This window comes from Galeopterus variegatus, unplaced genomic scaffold (assembly GCF_000696425.1).
Source record: "Galeopterus variegatus unplaced genomic scaffold, G_variegatus-3.0.2 Scaffold828, whole genome shotgun sequence".
Lineage (NCBI taxonomy): Eukaryota > Metazoa > Chordata > Mammalia > Dermoptera > Cynocephalidae > Galeopterus > Galeopterus variegatus.
Window position 1 is genome coordinate 344,203 of NW_007726939.1, and position 25,299 is coordinate 369,501.

Sequence of the window (25,299 nt, forward strand, 5' to 3'; positions counted from 1 at the left end):
CTGGAGACTGGATCTCTACACCCAGCCCACTGGCCTGCACCACCATGCTCCAACTCCTCAGTCTCCTGGGTATTGAGCTGCTTGGTGGGCTTTTAAAAAGCTCCATAGTGGCAGCAGGGAACAGATACCATTGGAGGCTAGGAGTTCTGGGCCCTCCTGTTCACAACACCTTTTCCCTCTGGGAAAGCAATGGCCCTGGAACAGACCAGGCAGTTACACAGCCTGAGAAGGGGTGGGACAGGGTTATTGTCACCCCAGAGAGGTGAAGCACTTTGTCTAAAGCCTCACAATAGGTCCATTCCAGGGCTGGGACTTGAACCCAGGCCTCAGCCTCTGGGGTGTCGGTAGGTCTCCTAGTTTGTGCCCCAAGTTACTGAAGCCCTCCTCTGGGACTTTCCCCCTGGCACCTTATCTCAGCAGCCCTGTATAGAGCAAAGGGTCGTGTCTGGCCCCCGCAGACCAGGGTGAAGGTTTGCTCTGGGGAGGGAAGGAGTCCTGTGAATTTAGCAGTCTCAGACCCAGAACCAAGAATGGTTCTGCCCCATTTCAGATGGGAAAAGTGAGACTAGACAGGGGTCATGACAATCCAGCTCCCAGCCCATCACCCTTCACAGACCAACCTCCCAGGCAACAAACCCAGAGAACCCACTCTCTGAGATGAACCTCCCCTGCCCCTCTTTTCCCTGTCTCTTTCAGGTGTGTGCAACCTCTGTTTGCATGCTTCCACTGCCTGGAAGCTCATTACCTCTCTAAGCATCCCTCGCTACTTTTAGGTTGCCAGTAATTGACAAGAAACATTATAACATGTGCCTAGAGCTCTACAGCTCCCACTTCCACCATTCATTTGGGCTTCTCAACCAACCCATGAGGAAGACAATGGTCCGTCCCCATGGCACAGATGACAAATGGAGCTGAGGGCCAGAGAGGTTAGGTAATTGGGTCAAGATCACACAGCAGAGAAGTGGCCAGTCTTCTGAGACAGCACTTACCTTGAGGAAGGAGTGTAGGTCAGCCAGCGTGGGGCGGGCCTTTCGGGGCTCACCGGGCAGGGCACTGTTGGCATAGTGCTCGTAGGCAGGCACCACATCAATAGTGTTGTAGCCAAAGGTACGCATGTAGAAGGTGCTGCCATGGGTGAGGTGGCTGGGATGGCTGCTGTCATAGGCAGCTGGTGGCGGGGGCTCATCACCCCCAAGCAGCGTGCTGATGGTGAAGCGCCCACTGCACAGAGCAGGGTCCCCAGGGATCTCTGACGCAGGCAGCTCTGCCATTGTGGCTCTGGGTGTCAGGGAGGGGACCAGGGTCAGCAAGGACACACAGGGTGGTTTTATAGGCTGAGCCTGCAGTAGGGAGGAGGCAGGGAGTTTGGCCCAAACTGCCCACAGCTGGCAAGTAGAGTCCCCGGAGAGGGTGGGAGGTGGAGCACGTGTCCACTGCTGTCCTGCCCACCATCTGATCGTTGAGATAGAGGCCCCACTTCAGACCTGGAGGACTGGGCTGGCCCAGAGCCAAACATGCCCTGAGTTCTGGAGTGGCTGTTGTGAGTCTGGGGGCAATGGAGATCCCCAGCCAGGACTCAGGAAGGAAGACATCAGAGAGGACCTTCAAGGACCCTGTGAGGGACCCAAGAGATGGCCTGGTGGCCTGAGGACCTACTATGAGTCTCAGCCCATGCAGGTTCAAAAACCTCCCATTTTAGTATATAGTCTTTATTTTTTATTTATTTCGTATTTTGAGTAGATGAATGGTTATGACATTTAAAAAGATGTACATACGTATAAAAAATTAGTCCCTCCTGTTGCAACCTCTGTCTCCCAATGTCTTGTGTGTCTCTCCAGAGACATCTTAGTATATATAAGCCATTATCTACAAGTAGTCCCAAACCAGAGCTCAGCTGACTGAGGTGTGATCCGCAGCCACCAATGGACTGACGAGCTCCAGGGGCTTGTGGCTGGCCAGTGTCCTCTAGGGCAATTAGGCACCACCCCACACATGAGCCACGCTTCCCTGGACTCTGCCTGCAGGGCCATCGGGTCATAGAGCCCAGGAAGCCAAGGCCTTCCCCCTCCCCAGAGCCATCCCAGACAGTGATTCCCCAGCTCCCATGGGCCCGGTGCTGGGCCATGTCAGGTCCAGTTTTGTCAGCACCCTGAGGCCACCCCTTGAATGCACAGTGGCAGTGAGAACAGCACTGTGGTCACCAGTGGCACCTAAGCCACTGCAGGGGGGCAGTGGTTGAAGTTTGAGTTGTGGGGGAGTAAAGAGATGGGTCAGGGTTTTGAGAGATGAGTTAGTGAGTGAGTAGACACTGATGTGCTGCCAGATATGAAGGACATGATCCCCCACTGCTGTGACAGCTCTCAGTGTCAGCCCCCATGGCCATGGCCTCACCCAAGGTAAGGTCATGTCTCCCCCAAGAGGCAGCATCCAATGACTGATGGATGTGGGGTGCCCTGCTCCAGCTCTAAAGGGCCACCCCAGCTCCAGAGCTCCCCCAGGTCAGCTGAGGCTTTCAGGCTATACAGCAACCCACTTCTCCCTCTGCCCAGTCCTGCTTCCTTCCCTTCTGCCCATAGGTACCAACCCCAATAGGCTCCCAGATGAATGCCCCACACATTCACCTCTGCCTAAGAGTCTGTTTCACAGGGGTGGAGTGGCCTAGCAGCTCACGAGAAAAATCACTGATCTCCGTCACCTCTGCTGAGTTTTCCATCTTTCAGCCACTCACCCCACAAACTTTTACTGACCACCCACCATGCTGTAGGTAGTGGTAGGAGCCAGGGACACAGACCGTGGGCACTTTGCCTACACTCACAATGCTGCTGAGTTAGTGGGGGAGATGGACATGGAAACAGACCAGACCAGCTGTGCGGTGAGGGCAGCAATGGGAGAGAGGCTGCTGGAGGAGAGTCAGGGTGGGGACAGCCAGGGAAGGCTTCCTGGAGGGGACCCCGGACCTTAGAAGATGAGTTGCTCCTCCTGAAAACAGGGGATAAATGGAGGCCAAAAGGCCACCTCCAGCTCTGGGTATCTGAGCTTGGCTTATGCTCAGGCTCCCGTCATCCTCGGGAGTGACCTGGAGGGATACATTTTCTCTCCCTCCCTAACCCTGCCTCTCAGACTTGGACTCTCAGAGGACCAGCTCTTAGGTGCTCTGAGTCCTCAGAGCTCCATGACCTACAACAGGAAGTCAGCCCCAGTTGATTGAGAACTTACAGAGAGGCACTTACCCAGTTAGGTTATGCAAGAGGCTCACGTTGCACACCCCCATCACCGGCCCCCTCCTTCTCTGTCTAGAGGGGCCCAGGACAGGTGTGCTCACCTGTAGGGCAGGCAGAAGGGGGCAAGTGAGAATGCTCAGACTGTGTCCGAGTAGCAAACTGTGTTAGGGAGTCACCCTCCAAGATGAGGGTCTAGGAGTCCCACAAAATCATGGACAAATTTTCCTACCTCTGGGCATTTTTCTGGGGAGGGGAGTTTAAATTTCATCCAACTTGCCAGAACGTAAGCCCACAAGGGCAGGGATCTGGCCCTATTTTGTTCAATGATAATTCCAAGCAACTAGAACAGCACAGAGTAGGTGCTCAATAAACACATGTTGACTGTATCACGAAGGGAACCCAGAATCAAAGAGTGGCTGCCGTAGAATACTTTGGCTGACAGAATTACCCCAAGCAGGGACCAACACCAGGGGCAGCTCCACGGGGTTCTCTCAGCTTAGAATTCTGCCTCTAGCGTGGGTCAAGAGGTGAGCTGAGAATAAGAGGACCCCAGTGAAAAACCCAAAAGATTGTAATCACTGTGCACTTCTTGCAAAGTTTATATATTTACCATACATGTTAATTTTTTAAAAAGAATCTTCTCAATCTTCTCAGGGCTCCTCTTGATGACCACAGGCCTACCTACCCTCTTCCCTGGATTTCCAGCCCCTCCTCAGAGAGCCGTCTGCTGGAATGTGTCCCCAGTCCCCATGCCAGCTGCCAGGGGGGCTGAATGCTTGAAGCTGAGGACCCCAGGCCAAGGTTCCTAGTCATGGTCACCTTTTCCACCTTCCCTGAAGGTCCCGGCCTGGATTTGTGGGGGGAGAGGATGTGTGGGGGCCTCTCCCTGCTGCCTGCTGCATTACTCAGGGCAGATCTTATCACCCTCTCGCTCTTAAACTGCCACTTAATTGGAGAAAATCACCTCTGTCCAGCATCCCCTTACACCATTCCTACTCCCTGCCCCTAGGCAGCTGTGGAAAATTCCTGATTAAGATCTCGAGAGAGGAAGGGGCCTGAAGGGGCCAGGGCTGGTTTCCAGCAGCACTGGGGCCAAGAGCAGAGTGAGGGGCCATGACTTTGCTGGGTGACCTTGGGCAAGTCTCTTCCTCCTCCCTACAAAAAACCCTGGCCAGGGTCAGCTCCAAGGTCCCTTCCAGCCCTGGAGGGAACATTTTCTGTTTCAAGATCCCTTTCCTGCCTCTCCACATCACTCTGGGGTAAGATGAGGTTTAAGCAGGACTCCTTGAATTAGAGCAAGCTAAAGGACGGTCAGATACCTTGTCCCAAAGCAAAGATCCTCAAGAAAGGGGATTCTTGCATTTGGATGGAATTTAGTCAACTTGAGAGATGCTCACAGAGGCATTCTTCCTGATGGCAGGACACAATGCTGGGTCACACACCATGCCTGTCTTCCAGGACTTTAGCTTCCAGGAGAACCCATGGGCCAGGTGGCCCCCAGAGCCCTTCAGATCTGAGATGCTGCATACTCTGAGCAAAACCTTGTGATTTGGCCTAGAGTCTCAGTCTATCAGTTTCTGTGTGGCTTTGAGAAAGTCACCTGTCCCAGGTGAGCCTCAGCTTCCACAGCAGCAAAATGGAAAGGACACCTATACCAGTACCAGGTATCTCTGGCCCATCCAGTGGGAGCCCCTGGCTGAGTGACGTCGGGCCCCTCTCATCTCCTGGCTCTCACAAGGAAGGAGAACAGATGGAGTGAAGGAACCAAAAAACTCAGCAGTCAGGAAACTCCATAGAAGTGAAAACCCCAGATGCAGGGGCTGAAATGGTGAGGTCCATAGGAGGGCCTGCTGCAATCTCCAGATCTCTGGGCCTCCTATTTTCGTGTCCACAGAGGCACTTTAGCATTTATTGTGCTCCTCCTGTGTACCAGGCACTGGACCTCACAGCCTAGCCTGGCAGACAGACCAGCAAGGAGATCACGCAACCGGCCAGCAGAAGAGGGAGGCTGCCCAGGAGGAGAAGGAAGCAAGGAGGGGAGATGGGGGGGCCAGGCTGGAGGGGCTGTGGGGGAGGGGAGCTCAGGAAGGGCATGCTCAATGCAAGGGAAGAGGCAGGTGGGACTGGAGCATACAGTGCTGTGGGATGGGGGGAGGAGGGAAGAAATGGTGGGAGATGAGGCTGAAAGGGATTCAATTGTTTCTTCATTCCACCACATTTATTGAGTGCCTACTGCATATCATGCCCTGTATTAGGCAAGGGAGGCACCATGGGAAACAAGACAAAAACCCTGCCCTCCTGGAGCTCACATTCTAGTGGAAGAGACAGACAATAAATAAACAAGAAATGTTATAATACATTTAGTAATAAGTGCTATTGAGAAAACAAAGCCTTTTCTTAGGAGAGGCATTAGATCTCTCTGAGGATGAGAAATTTGAGCTGAGCTGCATCAGTGAGAAGGAGCCACCCATATGTGAGCAGGTATGAGCACAAGGGTTCCAGACAGAGGGGACAGCATGTGCAAAGGCCCTGCGACAGGAGTATGGCTTGAGCTTCAGGAATAGCTAGGAGGCCTAGATGGCTAGAGCAGAGGAACAAAGGAGATGGGGTTTGAGATACGGGAGAGGGAACATCTGGCCTTATAGGCCAGGGTTAGAAGTTTCATATTCTATTATGTGACGGTCAAATTTATATTTTTCAAAGATCACCTTGGCCATTGTATGGAGAATGAACTGAAGGAGACAAGAGCAAGACAAGACTAGTCAAGGGCCACCACAGGGGCACATTGGTGGTGGCCAGGCCAGGGGAGTAGCTGTGGGTGGCAGGATGGGGAGAAGTGTTGGGAGTGGAAATATATTCTGAAGGTACAGCTGACAGAACCAGTCCATGGATCTGGGTGGGGCAAGGATTCAAAGGAAAGAGAGATGGGGGGAGATAGTGGTATCACTTCTGTAAAGGGAACCCTGATAGGAAGGCTGGTCTTTGTCCTGGTTTTTCAGATCCCATCTGTTTTTGGAAAGCTGGCCAGTGTCTGGGCAGAGGCTATGGCAACAGACAAGGCCCCCAGCATGAGACCTAGGACTCACCCCCGACTGCACGTGGACTTTAGCATCACACCACAACCTCTAACAAATGTTCATTCTGGGGCCTCGCCCTGGAGATTCTATGGGCCTAGGTGGAGGAGGGGGTGAAAGGCAAGCAGCAGCAGCTTTTTAAAGCTCCCCAGGTGATTCTGAGGTACTGACCAGACTGAGATGCAGTGGGCTACGGAAAACAATCTTTCACATACAGACTCCCCACCCAATGTCCTTGCGTCCGACCTGGTCCCACGAGGCTCGCCTGGAGAGGATTGGTATGATGCAACCCTGGTGTCGTGAAATAGCCGGGTAAGAGGATGCGCTGCTCGTCGGCCTGATTCACAACACCAGCTGCAGCAACGATACCAGAACTCCGCCGACTTCCTCCTCTGGGGTGTGGCTCCTCCGGTTTTGAGACAGCGATGAGACCCTGCAAACATCATCCCCAACCAATGGCTGCCCCAGGCCTGTGTGGCACCAGGGCCTAGGGCTGTGAATGATGGAAGCTGGGGTCCCTCCCCATGAGGGGCTGACAGTCAGTGATAGCGGGAAAGAGGGGAACAGACATAAAAACCTTTACAGTGCAGGGGGAGCAGAGCAGCAATAGGGGTACGAGGTACTGGGAAGGCCAGGGAAGCCAGAGGCTGAACTACAACCTCTCCAGCAACCAGGACCAAGAAACGGGGATTTTTCTTGTCTTGGGGCACCTAGGTGTGTCTACCGCAATGCTGGTCCTTCTACCCAGACAATGTTATAGCTGTTGGACACTAAAGTACCTTGAAACTACTGACAGCTAAAGCAAAAAGGAAAACATGCATAATGAGTTAAGACATTTTCATTGTTAAAGGAAGGACTCTGTTTCTTTTTTCTTCATGGGCAGACTTTTTTTTTTTTAACCTATTTAGCCAACATTTGTTCCATGAGTAATGGTAGATATTAATAATGTATTAGACACAATCTGGCTATTTGGGGGGATACACAGAAGCACAAGACATGATCACTTTCCTCAGGAGCATACAGTTCATCAGAGGAGGTAAGGCCAGCAATAGCCAAGGCCCAAAGGCGTAAATCCCTGGGTAAAATGCTGCATGAGTTCAGAGAAGGGATGACTTCCTCTGGCTGGGGCAAGGGTGGAGTGGGGTGTCTGGAATAGCAGTTAGAATAAAGCAAAAAAAATAAGCAATCATTTAAGAGGAAGAGAACCTAATTTTAGCTTGGAGCTTCCTGGTAGCCAAGGCAAAAAGTGGTATGCTCAGTAGTCACCATCTGATAAAAGAGTGAGATTTAATTTTTTTTCCCCTTCTTCCTCTTCTCCTAAAGAAAATAAATCTTCATCAACATTTTATCTGTCCATTCAGGCATAGCTGGGAAGATTTCCAATACAGGGGTTCTCAGCTCAGCCCTGTTGCATCAACACAAATTGAAGCAGTAATTCTAATAAAAATTCAGTCTTGGTAACAGATATGACCACAGGTTCCTCCACCCTGATGACTCTGCCACTGTGCTCTCCCAAGAGACCGTGGAGTCAAAGCCATTTTCTGCCCTACCCTTAACCTCTCATTTTAAAATACACCTTTTAGCTTCTCTAACTTTATTGGAAAACTTTTTTTTCCCTTGAAAGCAATAGGAGAAACATGGTCATTCTTCCAATTTTGAATTCCACAGATGCATTTCTAATCAGAACACTATTTAATGGACTCTTTTGGAGCCAGGAGTCTATGACCTGCTCCTGCAGTAGGACCAGGGGGCCTAGAATCTTGGAGCTGCTTTTAAAGGCTTAACTCCCCCATCCCTGCCCCCAAGCTGGTCCCAGCCCTGGACACACAGAGGAATGAAAAGGATGTGAACTAAAGGAGGCATCTGGCCTGGCTCTGCACCATCTACTTTATAAATTGGTGCCTAGTTTCATCATCCACCAAATGGAGATAATTCACCTGTCCATGGTTTTCTTGATGATCAAAAAAGGGGACTTGTGAAAGGAACATTTTGGAGTACATTAATAATGCTCTGTGAATATGAATAATTTTTTTTGGTCCCAGTTCTTTAACTGCCAGAGAGGAAAGGTTAGAGAAAACCAACTCATCCTCAACTCATTTAAGGCAGTGCTTTCTGGTAAGGGCAGCTGCTATGATTTATTTATATTTTTAAAAGATACGGCATGGGGAAGAGTTGGGGGAAGAGCTCAGGATCAGAAAGCAGAAACCCAGAGAGTTGCCTTTGGTTGTTTGCAGTCATCAGAGCTCATGCTTTGACGGAAGCTGCGTGTGAAAGCAGAAATTGTTGTGTTCAGAGAATCCTAGCTCAGTCAAGGGGCTCTCCCGCATCATTTGGCTGCCCCTTTGCCTTCAATAAGTTGCTGACCTCTTTAACATCCCAAAGCAGAGGTCCAAAGTATCATCTGCCAGTGGTCACCCAGCACCCCAGTGTTCAATTGCAAGATAACACTTGCACTCAGGCTGCATTGGTGCTACAGTGGGGAGAAGGGTTGGATCCAAGGGGTCTCCACTCCAGAGGGGAGCCACAGCAGAACTTTTGAGCTCCGACTGGGGGTGGTCCCACAGATTATGGAGCCCCACAGCAGGGAGTTTGAGGGGCTGCATGTGGAGCAGAAGTTGGATCCTTACCCCGCTCATAGCAGCAGTGCCCAGCACTGAAGAGGCTCCAGACAAGTCCCAATCAAGGCATGTGCCTGCCAGTGCTGGACACAGGAAGGCCAGGGGCAGATGTACATTAGGAAAGAGCATCTTTGATCAGGGTCAGAGGTTCAACCAGAGTTGTCAGATGTTCATTCTCTTGTGACTTCCTGAAAATGTGCCCCCTAACCGACCCCCCCACCAACACTCTACCTGATGTCTTTACTGGTTACCACCTGACATTAAAAACCCTGCTGGATGACTGGCTTTAACCTTCATGGGTACACAGCAGGCATGCTGACCTGATGGGCCTAGGCACGGTGCATTTTTTCCCTAACCAGGTAGAATCTTCATCTTCCTATTTAATGTATCTCATTGTTGAAAACCTGTGTTGGGGCGAGGGGGGAGGAGGATTTCTACATGTAGAGAGGCCCATGGGCTTCTTGTTCACTCCCGGCTTCCAGACAGAATAATGGGTTTCTGACCCTGGCAGGGTATGGAAATCACCTGGAGAGTTTTTAAAAAACATGTATTAGTGCCTAGACCCCTCCCCAGGCCAATTAAGTGGGAAGCGCAGGGGGCAAGGGCTTGGAGCTTCCCAGGTGATTCTAAGATGTAGCCAGGGTTGAGAACTGCAGAGCTGGAGCTATAAGCTGCATGAAGGACAACGTCTTGACTAAGACTGTGTGTGCAGCGCAGAATCGGGCTCTTCCTGAGATAGAAATTTTTCAAAAATTCTTTCATATTGTAAAAGTCTTTTAAAGAGCATTTTTCTCTTGGTTAGATATATGAATACATAAGTGGCCACCAACCCTTTGTGCTGGATTCATCGCCCAAAGCAACAGCAGCCTTTCAAGTATGGGTTTGCACAGAGAAGTACGTGCCCCCACGTCAGACCACCCCCGACTCATCTCTCTGTCTCACGGGCCACACACACTCCCAGGTGTCCCCCTAACCCCCACATACTCACCACTTAAACAATGTGGATGCCTTACAGTCAGGTTTCTAATTGGCCAGGAAGGGCTGAACATGAGGCCTGTGACCTCTGGCAGGCCCCCACCCACCCAACTCACCTGAGTCCTGCTGTTTCTCCTGCTTCGTGGTCACAGGAGAGATTAACAGCTGTACAGAACCACAGTACGTCCCTTTCTTGTGGCATTTCTTGAGGTTTCACCTATTTCATTCTGGTATGCCTGTGTGTACGTGCACATATACCTGCTTATCTTTTTTCCCCAACCACACTGTGCACCTTGAAAGCAGGGGCTGTGTCTCAGTCTCAGAAATCACCCCACAGGTCTTAGCCCCAAGGCCCCTGGTGGGTGCTGAATGAATGAGGGAAGATCTCAAGTCAGCCTGGGAGATCCATTTTATAGAAAGAGACCCCTTACTGTCATTCACACTAGTAAAATATGAGCTCCCAGAATCTAGAACAATGCCTGGTACAGGGTAGGCCCTCAAACATTTGTTGAATGCATTCTCCATTTAGCAGTCACTGAATAAACAGGAACCACAAGTTGAACTTGACATGTCAAAGTGTGTTGTCCCAACTTTGATCTAATTTTGTTTCTTGCAAAAAAAAAAAAAAAAAAAAAAAGCCATTCCTGAAGGGGGGTAATTGATGCCACCTGCCCCTGTATGGCAAAGCCTGCTGTGAAGGGAAAAAGCCAAATGGTAGAGGACATGCCTATAACCTTAGAGACCCATCTAAACAAGGCTGGGAGCAGGGTGGCCAAAATTAACTTTTATTTATTGAGGGCCCACTCTGTGACAGGCTATAGGTAGGTGATTTATGTAAATTAACTATCTTACCAATAGGAATTGGCATCCCTGACTTCTACAAGATCAAACTGGTGTGAAATGATTGAATGCCTTGCCCTCAGTCACACGATGACCCCGTCGTGAAGAAGGGATTTTAACCAACACTCAGTCCAGCTCCAAAGCTTGTGGTTGTCTCCTCACAGGGCCGGCTCTGGGCCTTGTGGGGTTGCTGCCCAGCTAGGACGTGCTCACTCAGTTCAAGGCTCTGTGCTTTGAGGGCCTTCGGTCTTGGTCTATTTTCCCAATACTCCTCTCCCCTTCCTACCCCCCATTGCTATTGAGCTCCTTACTTTCAGAATTGTTTTCAAAGAAGTCTCTAAAATCCTTCTCGGCCAGCTTGTGCTTTCTAATGCTAATAACTGCTGCCAGCCACCAGAGGGCCACATCCCAAACATTTATTTTTAAGGAAACAAAGCGCCTTTTTTGGTTCGTTTTAAATTTTTCTAAAAATCCAAGTCAGGTGTCCGTCACATTGATTAGCACGAAAGCTCATCCCAGAGACTCAGCCCAAGTGTGGGAGGGTCAGTGAGTGGTGAGGGTGATGCCTCCAGGCTGGTGCTATGGGGAGACACTTGAGGCAACTGAGGAAAAAATTTTCAGTCAACCTCCCCAAAGAAAATGTCTTTCTCGCAACAGCACTATGAAGCTTTCCTAGGCTTTGGGGCCTCACTTCCCATATTTGTGACTGCCTCCCAGGGCTTCTGTGGAAACCTGGCCATTTCCAGGGAACAGGTTAGGTACCACTCATGTTGAGGTGACCAATGGTCCTAACTTTGTCATTTTCTTTTGACACCTGGATGGCATTTTAATGGTTTTAAATGAGGACTCAGAAAGAATCCTCACTCCACTGAAAAGCCTCCAGCTATAAGAAACCTGGACAAACAAGGCCACCCTTTACCTTATCACCCTCTCTCCATCTGCCCCCACCCACCTTGGTAGTTTCTCCTCCACAGCCACAGGCTTGCCAGACCCAGCTCTAGGAGATGCTGCAGAGTCCTGGAGGAGACCATTAAACCCTAGGATGGAGTATGAAGGGCACTTGTATGAGGCTGATTCCCAGGTGATTCATCAGGAAATGACTTCCCAGAGGCCCCAGGGCCCAGCTTAAGCTGACGGCCCCCATGCAAAGAATGGGCTGAAATTTTCCATGTGGCCCCTTTAAGAGGAGAACACAGGCCACTAGGCAGATGAAGCCAAGTCACTTCAGGGCTTCTCACTGGGACAAGTTCCCCCAGGTGGAGAGAGACTAACACCTCCTACCTCCCTGACCGTTTGCATATCCCCAAGCAGAATCCCATGTCCCAGATCCTGAAAACATCCCTCCTGGTCAAAAACACAAGAAGATATTGTCCAAGAGAGCAGGACAGGTGCCATGGTCCAGCCCAAGCCTCTCTTGCTACCCAACTGAAACACAGCCCCTCAATCCTGCCTCCCCTTCCCCAAGGCCAATCCCTCATTTAGAATGCTTTTCATTGAGGGTCTAAAATAAAGGGTCATAGATTTTCACTGCTCCTAGCCCCAGAATGCATGCCACATGCAGGGTTTATCACCAAAATGCTTTCATCATCCCACCATACCTCCAGCCAGAATATGACCTTCCCCAGACACGTCAAGGAACTAGATCTGAGGTGGGTGGGGGGAGAGCAAGACTTCAGAGCTGAGATGGGAGTCCTTACTTACAGAGACCTCGGGGGACTTTGCAGACCCAGGGACCGGGCAGGCCATAAGAGCCTTCCTTGCAGGGAGTAGAGAAGGGGCCTGGCTCATTCACCCCGAGACTGGGAAGAGACACTTCTGCTACCTTCTGAGGAGGCCCCAGGCTGTGCCTCAGCTACGGATATTCCCAGGAAAGAAGGCCTCCGAGAGGTTTCTGTTCCACTGAAGGACTGAACAAAGGGAGTACATGGCACTTTGGGAGAACATTCCAGAAATTTACTGGCTATAGACGGAGGTGGTGAAGGAACCATCCTAAACAGAGTAAATGCAAAAGTTACTGTACAGAAAGGAACATGCAGAACACATGCACTGGCTCTCTCCCACCCTCTCCCCTACCACAAACACTACGGAGAATGACAATGTCAGAAGAGCAAGACGAAAGAAAGGAAAATAACCAGTCAACTGAATGAAGAATAAAAGTTAACAATCAACTGAGAAAAAGCTACACTTTGCCTTTTCCCCCTCTTTATAAAATACATGGCATTTGAAATCTCTAATGGAAAAACACCCAGGAGATGGCAGCAGCTGAGGTCAACTGGGGTCTACAATTTTCCCACCGAGTTTGCCTGCCTGGCTCTTCAAAACTGAATTCCAGTTACTAGCCTCTCTCAAGTGACTTGATATCTCACTGTTATTTCTGCTGCCTACACAAGCACAAACAGTGCAACAAATCAGGGTAATCCAATTTAGCTGGAGAGCTCCTAGCAGTTTGTGCCAGGCCCAAAGTCCTCTAGACAGCGAGTGCCAGCAGAAGCAATCCTGGATAGAGTAGCCAGATAGAACTGGGATATACTTGTATTAAGAATTTCTTCACTGTTTATGTGAAATTCAAATGAGTGTCCTGTATATTTATATTTATTTGCTAAATACGGACTGGCTAAAGGGGCCTTACCTGCAGGCCATGCAACCCTAGACGACACCTGAGAGCCTGTCTAGGCTAGGTCTGCTGGTGCCACCAAAGGGGCTGCAGCATACCTATTTCAATGCTAGAAGTCCCCTCTGGGATCAGTGGCTCCCTACTTCCTGCTCAAACAGAAGCCAGTGTCTGAGGCAAACTTTTCACCCTCCCCATCCCCAATAAACAGATACTCAAGTGCAAAGGCAGCCAGGAGTACAGAGTATGCCAGTGCAATGCTGGGTTTCTGTCAGCACCACCCCACCACCTTTTTAAAAATCTGGCCTTTATTATTGTTAAGTTAATCAAATTTCCATCCCCTTCTTCTCAACGTTTTCCTGCTGCCTGAGCAGCTCTGCAAGTTTCATCTTTGAAGGATCAGCCCTGACTCTTATCTGACCCTGGGAGACATTCCTCTCTTCCACCTTCTTTCAGACTGCATGTCTATTAAGAGCCCCCAAGCTGAAACACAGAGTCTAAATCCAGGCAATTGGAGCTGGTCCAGAGGACATGGGTAGGGGGTTGGCACAAGAGTCAAAGCAAAGCATCTGCTCATTTAAACATCTGCTGAGCAATCCACTGTGAGCCAGGGAAGGGCATACAGGACAAGCATATTTCAAAAGCCAACGTTAGGATGGGAAATTTTCCTCCTTCCCTGGGTTAGCAACTTAGAATCATGAGTATTTTCACTTAGGTGACCCCAGCAAAAAGAGGAAAAGAGAGGGCCCACTTTCTTAGACTTAATGAACAGCTCTGAGGATGGGGATAGTGCTTTATTTATCTTTCCTCAGCTACATAGTACAGCCCAGCTCACGCAGGGGCTTCGTAACTGTCTGCTGAATTGAACTCCAGCTGATACGTAAATACATACAGCTTGTGTAGTCAGTCACAACACTTACATGCCTAACAAGGCAAGGAGAGGCATAGATCATTTGAAATTTCTTTTCAGAACATTTTAGTACTTTTAAGTTTTCTTTCCACCAACCTTTTCAGTGAGAAAAAATGGCAAGAAGACACACTTATTTCCTTCCTGTCCCTGCCCTGTGAGGGATACTAATGTACAATGAAACTGTCAGAAGATGGGCTGGCAGTGGGGTGACTTCCGAATTCAGCCTTCAAAGTTCATACAAAGATTAGTATTATCTTTCAATTTCATTTTTCCACGAACTTTTTGAAATACCCCCACATAAAACGTACATTTCCATTACGAATTTTATGGGTAATACCTTCCCCAATTTGCTGGACAGTGTTCAATCCATCTCCACAGCTGAGGCTAAGTGAGAATCCAGTCAGTGTGGGACTTGCCAACACTTGGAGGGCATGGAGCAATGTGCCAGCCTGGGTTTCATTCTCTAACTCAGTACTCAGCCACTTTCTGAGTGGTATGATAAAAATCTGGCAAGTGATGTAAAATACCTAAGGAACTAGACAAAGGTTATGATGCCTAATGCAGAAACAAAAATTGTGGAGATCCATTCTAAAGCAGGAGGAGGTTGGCACATCTGCACATACGATAAACTTAGTATTAAGGGTTTTGGCCAGGAGTATCTACTCAAATAGAGAAGGAAAGGGTGAAAATCTAAAGAGGGAAAAGAGAAGAGTCCTCAATTTGGATTTTTTTTTTTTTTTTAAATCCACAAATGCTGCACACTGTGCGGGGGAAGAGTCTGTAGTTCTTTGCTTAAACTAACCTAAATTCAAGGATTTAATTGATGCATCTAAATAAATAAATAAAATAACAGAGGCTGCCAAATTGTTGTTAAGAGTGTCTAATTAGATTGAAAGTTCTTGGAGGGCAGGAGCTGGGTCTACATTCTGGCCCTAGCGTGAATGGGCATTTCCTGCTGTTTGATGAACTCATCCAGCTCATGAGTGATAAAACCAAAGGAGTCACTCTAAGAGAGCTCAACTGTTCCACTTCATTTTTCCCTTTGAAGTTAGGCAGCCAGAGCTGATTTAAAAACAATCAAAGGAACAGAACCCGTGAAATCAAATCTCTAGACCTCTAAAAAGGATCCAGACCAAGTCAGTACTTTCCTTTGAGTGTCTCAGTGAGTTTAATATGAGTCACTCTGTCAAGTCTCCAGATGCCCTTGATTTTGTAAGAAAGACTGCAATCTCATCCCAGCAGACAAGAGAGACTTCCAGGGCCACTTTTCTCTTAGTGTCTCTGGCTAAAGAGTGAAATCATGGACCAACACCTAAAGAACAGACTTAGTTCTCTGAACGTGTAAGCCAAGGATGACTTTTTAAGCTAATAACCTGTTACAGGTTCATATCTGAGCACAAGCTGTAAACATGGGTATATAGAAACCTGTTAATGTTATGGCTTTGCACACTCAGCCTGTTTCTCCTCACCTCTGCACAGACCCAGCAGGCCACGCTCAACTACTGAATAAGCTTGTAGGACAAGTACTGGGATTGGCTCAGTGAAGCCTAGCCTTTCTGGCATGAACCTAGTAATCTTATTTCTCCTACAGATGTCTCACTCTTTCTTACAGTCCTTAACTGACAGCCACTTTATTCTGAACTCACAGCTCCTCCAGCAGAGCAGCTCAAGGTCTGGTTGCTTTTCTCTCCCTTCTGATTTTATGTCTCACCTACTGGTCAAAGGTAGATGCAGAGCTGGCGTGCAGTTCTGTTTGGAGCCAGTAGAATTATATGATGTAAGGAAAGGCGAATCCACAGTTCTCACAGGATGATGAACAAGAGGTTAGCCAGGGAGCAAATAAACATTTAAAACAATTTGAGCCTTCTTTCCTTTATGGCATTGTTATATTTCTATCTGTAAGTAAGATCTAATATTAAGAAAACAAAACATTAAGTCACATTTCATGAAAAGTCCACACAGTACTTTTTTAAAAACACTGTTAGAACAAATCATTTGATTTGTTTAAATCAGTGCATATAAACAGGGCACAACTTGCTAAACCATGTCCCCTGCAGGGCTCATCTTCCGAAACTTCCTAGTAAAGTTCAATTGAAGGTAGCACTCCAGGATGACAAGATGGGACTACAGGAAGAAAGCAGAACACAGCCCTGCTGACCCTCAGGCTACATCCTTAATGAAATATGGAATCCAACCGATAAGCAGCAGATGGTCCCATTATCTACAGATTAGTTCTTTTCCAAAAGGAAAGGTAACAGTTATTTTAACCACTGGAAGAGGACAAGGGTGACCATACTGTGACAACACAGAAATTTCTCCCTAGGAGCAAAAGCATCTTTGGAGACACTGTGGGTATCTTAACATCCTCCTGGGAAAGAGTCTACCTCAGGAGCTGTCCATCAAACCAGCAGACTTCTCTGCCCAGTGTCTTGTGGACCCAGTTGGCCTATTCAGGAACAAACGCTCCTCCTCACTTCCTCTCCAATTTAGTCCAGGGCTTTGGGACTGGCGGTAGGAGAAACAGAGCCAATGATAGATGATAACTACTGCTCAGGGACCAAATATCCATAGTGCTGATGCCACTTGGTATATGGATTCTGTACACAGGACACTCAGAATGTGACCCATGAGCTTGCCCGGCCAATTATCTTTATGAATGGGTAAGGGGGATCGTCCTAGCAGAGGAACTGTCCACCACAGAAGGGAAAAGAGGGACTTAAAAGACCTTTATAAGAAAGTATGCACAAGCCCAAGCAGTCAACTCTCAGTACAGCAGCTACAGACGGGGGAAGCAGTGACATCTACCCCTTCCTAAAGCTCACGCTGGAGCACCTGCAACCTTTTTTTTTTTTTAAAAAAAGATGACCGGTAAGGGGATCTTAACCCTTGACTTGGTGTTGTCAGCACCACGCTCACCCAGTGAGCTAACCGGCCATCCCTATATGGGATCCGAACCCGGGGCCTTGGTGTTATCAGCACCACACTCTCCCGAGTGAGCCACGGGCCGGCCCTTGCAACCTTCTTTCTTCAGGCTTTTTCTAGGCTGGTGCTTTTATTTCCAGTGGGATCTCAACAGAACAGTGAACTAATTAATCCTGCAAGCAGAGCAGATGATTTGGGGGATGGTCTTGGATCACCAGGACTCCAAGGCACACCCACAAAGAGGGAGGACATGAAGTGCTTGATATTTCATATACGTATCTTAAATCTCCTAAGGCTGAGGCTGGCCTTCACATTTAAATAAAAGTGTGAAAAAGATCTGTGACTCTGCTATACGGAATACTATCTCTAAATAAAAGTAACTCCCAAAGGCTTCATTTCCTTGCTCATTTTGGATAAATTTTTAATCATTTAAGATCAATTTAACCAAATCATAGAGCCTATATAGCCTGTCATTCTTTGGCCCAAGAACTAGTGATGGCATTTCCCCAAATACACAAATAAAAATTTTAAACAGAATTTCAAAGGAAAAAAAAAAATGAAAATAAAAGAATGTTAAAAAGAAACACAAATCAAAGAAATTTATTGGTGCTGACAAAAATACATAATACAAAAAACAAAAAACACAACAGAAACAAAACCAGAAGCCCCACCCCAGGGGCCCATGCGCCTGACCGCGTGCAGTCCCAGAAGCCCCCCAAAGCATGGCACTTAATTCATGAGGACCTCCATCTGCACCAGCCTCGCATTGGTGTCCCCAGATGTCCGGTACGGGATCATTCCAGCAAAGGTAATAAGGGCTCGGGCTTGACTTCGGAGTTGCTGAGAGAAAGAGGGAGGAAGAGAAGAAAACTGGTTAACTTTCAAGACAGGGTACTGTACTGAAAACCACCACCATGTTCTTCCATTCTCTATCTCACAGTGTCAGGGACAGATCCCTCGTGGGTGGATGACAGTCTTACCCTCCACTGTCATATTCCTCCAACATGGTGCAGTTTGAAAAGCTTGTCCACCGGGGCCCCAGTTCCACAGGGCATCCACACCCTTCTACTAAGCAAAAGGCAGATGGGTTTTGCCAGGCAAGCTGCCTCATACAGACACATTTGACTACCTTCTGACACAGCCTTGAGCTTTGCAACTGCCTGCCCCAGTTTTCTGAGCCTCTCTCTCCTAGCTGGTTTCTGCCCATCTGCTTCAAAGGGGATCTGAGTTTCCAGGGTCCCCAAGAAGCCCCTGAAATCCCAGACACAAGGGTTGTGACTGTGTGCAGTTCCAATCCAGCTTTCTTCTGCTGCCTCACTCTGCCTTCCATTCATTCCTTCTATTTTTCCCTTTCTGACATACACGCTTGGCCCTCTTTTCACAGGCAACAATATTTACAGAATTCCTGGATTGTTTCAGAAGAGAAAAAGATAGCCCTACAAACTTCACTCTGATTTCCAAGTGATAAATTATTGAATAAGGAGTAAAGAAATGCAGGAGAACAGCTTCAGATGATCACTGCGAAAGAGAGACATTTGGGGTATGGGGCTTCAGATTGTTTCATACTGAGGTATGCTGGATGCTGACACCAGCAAGGAGCACTGTATGTGGATTAGAAAGGAAGCATCTACAAATACCTTCCTGGACCAGTAACAAGACTTAGAAAAACTCAAGGGTCATTTATTAGGCTTACTTAAGAACCATTCCAGAAGAAAACTGAAAGGCAAATGCTATTTACCTAATGTGTGACATAAATTGGCAAGTGTATTCCTTATTAATGTCTAAACAAAATGAAATCTTACTTTGGAATGAGAATGCCCATTGTATTTTCTTTAAAAGTGCATGGGCTTTCATGCCTGATTTGGTTAAATGAGCTCTAGGGATGTTCAGGCAAAAGGATCCACCCCCTTACTAGGCAGCACTTCACTTTAAACCATGAAACCACTTCTTGGGCATGCAGCTTTTAAAAATAAGCTTTACCTCAATCACACCCATCCCTACCTTTCAGAAAAAAGAAAGGAAAAGGAAGGTGGTGGGCAAGAGGAAGACAGGAGAATGGCTTTATTCATGGTACATAAAAACCAAGTGCCTAAAATAGAAAGAGTGAAACATATACAGAAGGTGCCTTTCGGACAGCTGCCTTCAGATGTGGGAAATGGCCTGCCAGGCCAGCACTCCTCTCTGTGGGCAAGCCCTCCCCGACCTGTAAGCAGTACACACAGCACCAGGAAAGACCAACTATATTCATAAACAGCACTGCACTGGGTTTCTTTCATCATAAAAACCGACTCCTGCCAAGTGGCAAGCACAGAAAGCCCACCACCAACACTTCTGAATCTCGGTTCCTGTCTGTCCCAGGGCAGTGGCAGACCAGCAGATGCCTCTGGTGCACATACAGATGGGTTGAACACTTCAGTGGATCCCTCCTGAGCACTGTTATCCACAATCCTAAAGGTGGAAATTTCCACCACCGTTCCCTAAGCAGAAGTTGTGTCAACAGTGCCTGTAGGGGTCACATTGGAGAGGCCCACAGACTTCCTTGGAGGTCGAAGACAAGATTTTCACGTCTTCTTGACTGTCAAAATCAGATTTAGATATTAAATGCTGTCTTGAAAGTCTCATTAAAAATTAAGTGGAAAAGTTAAGGGAAGGGTCATTTTAAAAACCACCACCGGATTGTTCTGCCTCATGGTTTAATTGGGTCAAACACCTTTGCTCTTTTGTCAAATCAACTGAACAATGCACATACAGTGCGAGTCCCAGGGTTCTATCTACCTAGATTCTGCTTGACTCGTGCTGCTGGAGGCCCCACAGGCGGCAGAAAGAACAGAAGCTCAGACGTCAGACAGACCTGGCTTCCAGACACGGCCCCTTCACCTCCCTTCCACCTGAGGAGCCCACAGAAGCAAACAAGTTGCTTTCCAACCCAGGACTCATTTTCCTCAGCTGTGAGATGGGGATAATAATGCTGCCCTAGTTACCTCTCTAGGGTCATCGTGAGGCTCAGCTGAGAGTACAAACAAGGGTTTGGATCAAATTAATGTATTGACCAAAATATAGTTGTTGTTGTTGTTTTTTAAAGATGACCGGTAAGGGGATCTTAACCCTTGACTTGGTGTTGTCAGCACCATGCTCTCCCAAGTGAGCCAACCAGCCATCCCTACATAGGGATCTGAACCCTCGGCCCTGGTGTTATCAGCACCACACTCTCCCAAGTGAGCCACGGGCTGGCCCCCAAAATACAGTTTTGACAAAAGTGTCCACTGATGAGCTGAGACCCACAACATAACCTTATATGTTAAAGTGAGCAGGAAATTCTTGTGGAATAAACTACGAATTAGCATTCTGTTTGATTTTTTTTAAAGGTGATATTTGCAGACCTAGCGCATCTTTTTTTTTTTCTTTTTAGCTTGAGGCTTGAGAACAACAGCACTCCTATTAATGTTCAATTTCCTCTGGGAACCTCCTGACACAAGATTTATCCAGCTGCCAGGCAGTAAGGGAAAAGAACAGTTTTGGGTCATGTAGTCTCATAAAAGTGCAATGGATTCCAAATCAGAAAGGTGGTTCTCGGCAATGCCTCTCACGAATGCTGGGATCTTACAGAGTCGCGGTCCTCGATGACTCGCTGGGGCCTGGATGCTGAGGATGGACTCGTCCCCTTGAGCCTCTTAAACTGTGTGAACAAGATGTTCATGGTGGCGAGAAGCACTTCTGAGAGGTTGTGCCTGATCTACACAGAGAGAAACACATGGAGTAAAGAGAAAGAACCAAGTCCTCTGGGCCTGCCTGGCCACACCACATCCCACAGCAGCCAAGTGAAGAGCTACACAGTCACTGAAAGGAGTGAATGGTGCTGAAATGTCAAATGTGAGACCAACCCCCAGGTAGTGCTGCTTAGGTCAGGAGGGTCACTCTTCCTGCTCCCTTCTTTATGCCATTCCTCCTTGACAGGGGCGGGGAGCCAAAAACAAGCTAACAACATCTGGCCAGCACTCAGGCTTGGACTGGCCAGCAGAATGATTACTAAAAAGAATCTGGATTTGAGTATCAGTAGGTAAGGGTGCACACTCCAGTTCTCCACAGTCCCCACTGTCTCACACCCACTAGGTTGTCTCCACTGGCCCTGCATGGCCCTACCAGAGTCCTTGGGTAGGCAGGCCCTGATGCACTACTTCAGCCCATGAGGCAAAGAAGGACAAATCCAGAATAAAGGAAGAAATAACAAAGGCTAAGGGTAGAATCCATAGCAGGTCTGAAGGGAAGGTCGGCAAAGGGCAAAACCTTATGAACTGTATGTACCACAGTAGCCAACGCCCCTCCTCATGTGCTGAAGCTGCCTTATTTCTTCCTCTAAAACAGAAACATATTCTTATAAAAGGCATTTGCTTAATGAGGAACAATTTTAACTTGAAACACTGCTAGTTACATCCCAGAACCAGGCAGCTGGCCCCGAGTTTCTGTGGTTCTAGAGAAGAATCTTACCCAGTCTGTATATGAGAATGACTGGGGGAGGTCTGGGTCTGGGGGTAGGACCTGGGCATCCCTGGGCTAGATGGTGGCAATGTGCGAGAAACCTGCAGAGAAACAGTGGCTCTGGGGCTCGTGGGGTGATAACTTAGTCCTTGGTCACTGCACTTGCTTCTTTAGATAAAACAGTTCAGGTAGGGGAAGGACGGCAGTGAATCATGATGTGTGTTTCATGCACCCATTGACACTACTTAAAGAGGATCATAGTTAAGCACCAAAACACCTTCTAGTACAAATGGATAAAAAAAGGGTTAAACCAGACCTCATGAGGGGAAGGACGGCAGTGAATCATGATGTGTGTTTCATGCACCCAATGACACTACTTAAAGAGGATCACAGTTAAGCACCAAAACACCTTCTAGTACAAATGGATAAAAAAAGGGTTAAACCAGACCTCATAGGATCAACCAGAAACCTGTTTTGCCCAAGAACATGTCAATCACTGAAGTGAATGTATTTTCTGAATCAGGAATTCAGACAATAATCGGTGTATGCACTCACAGAAAAACCAGGATATCTGAAACTGGACCCATCTTGGTAGACTTAGTCTGGATAGTTACTGTCACTAGACCTCATAAAGTTGTTAGCTACATTAAAACAAAAAGCTTTCAGTGGAAGTGGGGAAAAATAATCCCATAACTCAGGAAGAAAAGGACTCACTTCATCACTGAAATTTCTGAAGGCAGCCACTCTCTCTTCCACACTTTCCTGATTCAGGGGCACCAGCTTCAAGCGATCAATTATCTGTTTAAAACAAACAACCACCAGCTCCATATGACACAACCATCACCGCGTTTCATCTCCTTAAACATATAGTCAGCATATAACATATTCAAAAAGGGTTTCTTGACAGAAAACACTATTCCCCCTTGCACACACAAAGGCTTTGATTCTAACTTGCTGACTGACTTGATTTCTACCCTCATTTTCTGACACAATTTTAAAATTCAGAGATACCAAATTATTTTGAGAAACCTGTTTTCAGATTAAAGGGGAAAGGAATAGAAAAAAGAAAGAAAGAAAAAAAAAAAGCAACACAGAAATCCCCTTTAAATTCCCAGGGTCGTACTTGTCCTTCTTCATTTAAAAAGCATATTGATGACATTTCCTTTGTATTAAATGAATTCCATGAGGTGTTTTGAATTTCAAGGGCATACATTGACCTGCACTTCAAATGTTCCTCCTGAAACTTACATCAAAGGCTCTGTCAATATGACCATTGTGATACTCGTCAAAAAAGGTGATCAAGTCCAATAGAAGATAGAATGTAGAGTCCACAAATTTATTTGCACTTATCCCCTGAGCCCTGTACCTGGAAGACAAAGGGGAAGAGGGAGCAAGTGTGTGTTACGAATTTCTGTGTAATCTGTAACTGTGGGATAGCATTTAAGACACATCGACACCTCTTGAACTCTCTGGGTCAGGGGAATTAAGGAGCGAAAAATAGTGTTCATTTTGAAATGGCCAAGCATTGATGGTGGAGTTGGTATGAATCCACCTACAAATATTTTGCATGAAGCATAGTTCTCTAGCCTCAACCATCAACTCAGCATCCAAATCTCCAAGAAGGGCAGGAGGTCCTGACAGGAAAGAGTTCAGCAGCCATCACAAGATTGTTTCTAAATGAAGATATCTCATTTGCCAGAGAGTGTTCTTTTGTATTACCCCAGGAAAGCATCCCAAACCAAGTTTTTTCTGGTTTACCTTACTAGGAGTATCTGTAGAGGGAACAAAAAGTAACATCCTTTGCCTCAGCTTGGGAGTTAAACTGGTTACAGTCTAATAACTCAGTTAACTCACTGGGAAGGAAGGTGGATTCTGAAACACTGGCCCCAACACCTCTAAGAATTCCCCCATCCATCCATAACTAGTTTTGTTCCTAATGCCTATAAGATGGCTAATAAAAGTATATGTAACAGAACAGAGGGTCCCTCCCAATGGTTCGACTTAATGATTTTTCAACTTTACAATGTTGCAAAAGCAATATGCTTTCAGTATGCTCCTCAACCTACAATGGGGTTACATTTTGATAAACTTCCAGTGGGTTTACCCGGATATAACCCCATCATTAAGTTGAGGAGCATCTGTGTAGAGATGAGCTTAATGCCTAGAATAAAACCTAACATTGCATGATTAAAACATTGAGATACGCTTTCATAACATCCTCTTTGGCAAAAATGTTAAAAGTCCGACAGTTATAATGTGGGACATGGAAACTCTCAGGCTTGCGCTGGTGGCATCGTAATTTGGTAGAGCCACTTTGGAAAGCTATTTGCTGTTACCTAGTAAAGCTGAACATACATGTAGGTGGGCACTGGTATTCCTAGGGCCCCAGGGCTCCAGTTCCTGGCCTTACCGTTCAGCAATGGAGAGTGCCATATTCTTTAGCCTCTCCTTGTTGGACTGAGGTGCACTGATCTGGGGGACAACAGGGCTCAGCAGTTTGTTCATAAGCTCCAACACCTTGTCAGCATTCTGTTTAAGTTTTTAAAATTAAGGAAATAATCAATAAAATAGAAGGAAAAACTAAATGACCATAACAAAAGAGAGCACTTTCTGGGTGATAGATGAAAATGTTCTGTATCTTGATCTGGGTGGTGGTTACACAGACACACCTATGGAAAATTCATCAAGCTGTACACATAATAGTTGTGTCTTAATATAACATGCAATATTTTTCTATGTCTTAATTATACCTCAATCAAAACATTTTTAAAATTTTAAAAAACCATGAATTTTTACCCTCTTTCTGCCTACTTTTCTCAGTGGATAAAAGGAGAGAACATAATCTTTTTAGGTCATATAATCATCACCAGTTGTCATATGTTTTTACATAGAAACATTTATTCCATTTCTCTCCAAACACCCCAGTTGTGGTCTTATTTTCTAACACACACTATTCACCAGTTTGTCTCTGGCTGCCCAGAGGGCATTTTCACCAGCAGCTTCACCATCAAAATGTGACAGATTCTTATTTTGCTGCCAAGTGAGACTATAGTTCAATTCCTGCAGGACATCCGTTCAATATGTTGTGCTTGTTTGGCCAGAAATATCTTATGGGCAGAAAAAATTCTGTAAAATGGGAATTTAGCCCTGACTGGACCATTAACTGCCTAAGCACTAGGAGAAAATGCCTCAACAGGGAGAATGCTACAACAATGGCATTGTCACAATGTTTGTGCATCTAATGCCAGAAGGCGGACAGATCTATTAAGTGCAGAAGAAGGAAAAGGGCATACTTTACCTTGGCAAGGTCATAAAGCTTTGCTGCTTCTTCAAACAGTCCTTTATTTTCTGCCACAGAAGCAACTTTGTTGATAATAGGCTTTGTGTCACTAGTAAACTTATCTATGACTCCAGGCTGACAAGACAAATTATGGAAGGGGAGGAAGAGAGAGACGGGTGCACAGAGCTATTATTTTAAACACAGAGAAGTGGGATCCAAAATATACTTTAACTGAGAATGCTTGCCCTGGGCAATGCATGTATTCCATCGGCTGGACTCTGGCTTTCTTGAAGATATGAGGTCTATTAAAACCATGAAAGAGACTGAGGAAACTATACTTGAAGGAGCAGACTCACTGGATACACAGGGGCC

At 47.0% G+C, this 25,299-nt stretch overlaps 2 protein-coding genes across 4 annotated transcripts in view; both read right to left on the minus strand.

Annotated features, from left to right (window-relative positions):
- SLC12A3 (solute carrier family 12 (sodium/chloride transporter), member 3) overlaps positions 1–1,271 on the minus strand; it is a 36,089-nt gene extending 34,818 nt beyond the window's left edge. Inside the window, exon 1 of the mRNA XM_008572743.1 lies at positions 990–1,271. Within this exon, the coding sequence (XP_008570965.1) occupies positions 990–1,271 (282 nt within the window). The remainder of the gene's footprint in view (positions 1–989) is intronic.
- Positions 1,272–17,753: 16,482 nt separating this feature from the next.
- NUP93 (nucleoporin 93kDa) overlaps positions 17,754–25,299 on the minus strand; it is a 107,139-nt gene continuing 99,593 nt past the window's right edge. For 2 of the 3 annotated variants that reach the window (XM_008572738.1, XM_008572737.1), the window contains exons 15-20: positions 24,946–25,062; positions 24,058–24,176; positions 22,896–23,013; positions 22,362–22,445; positions 20,776–20,904; positions 17,756–18,011 (exon numbers count right to left, since the gene is read on the minus strand). In XM_008572738.1, the coding sequence (XP_008570960.1) occupies positions 17,901–18,011; positions 20,776–20,904; positions 22,362–22,445; positions 22,896–23,013; positions 24,058–24,176; positions 24,946–25,062 (678 nt within the window). In that variant the 3' untranslated portion in view covers positions 17,756–17,900. Of the gene's footprint in view, positions 18,012–20,775; positions 20,905–22,361; positions 22,446–22,895; positions 23,014–24,057; positions 24,177–24,945; positions 25,063–25,299 lie in introns of all 3 variants that reach the window. The other variant, XM_008572736.1, reaches the window with a different exon arrangement.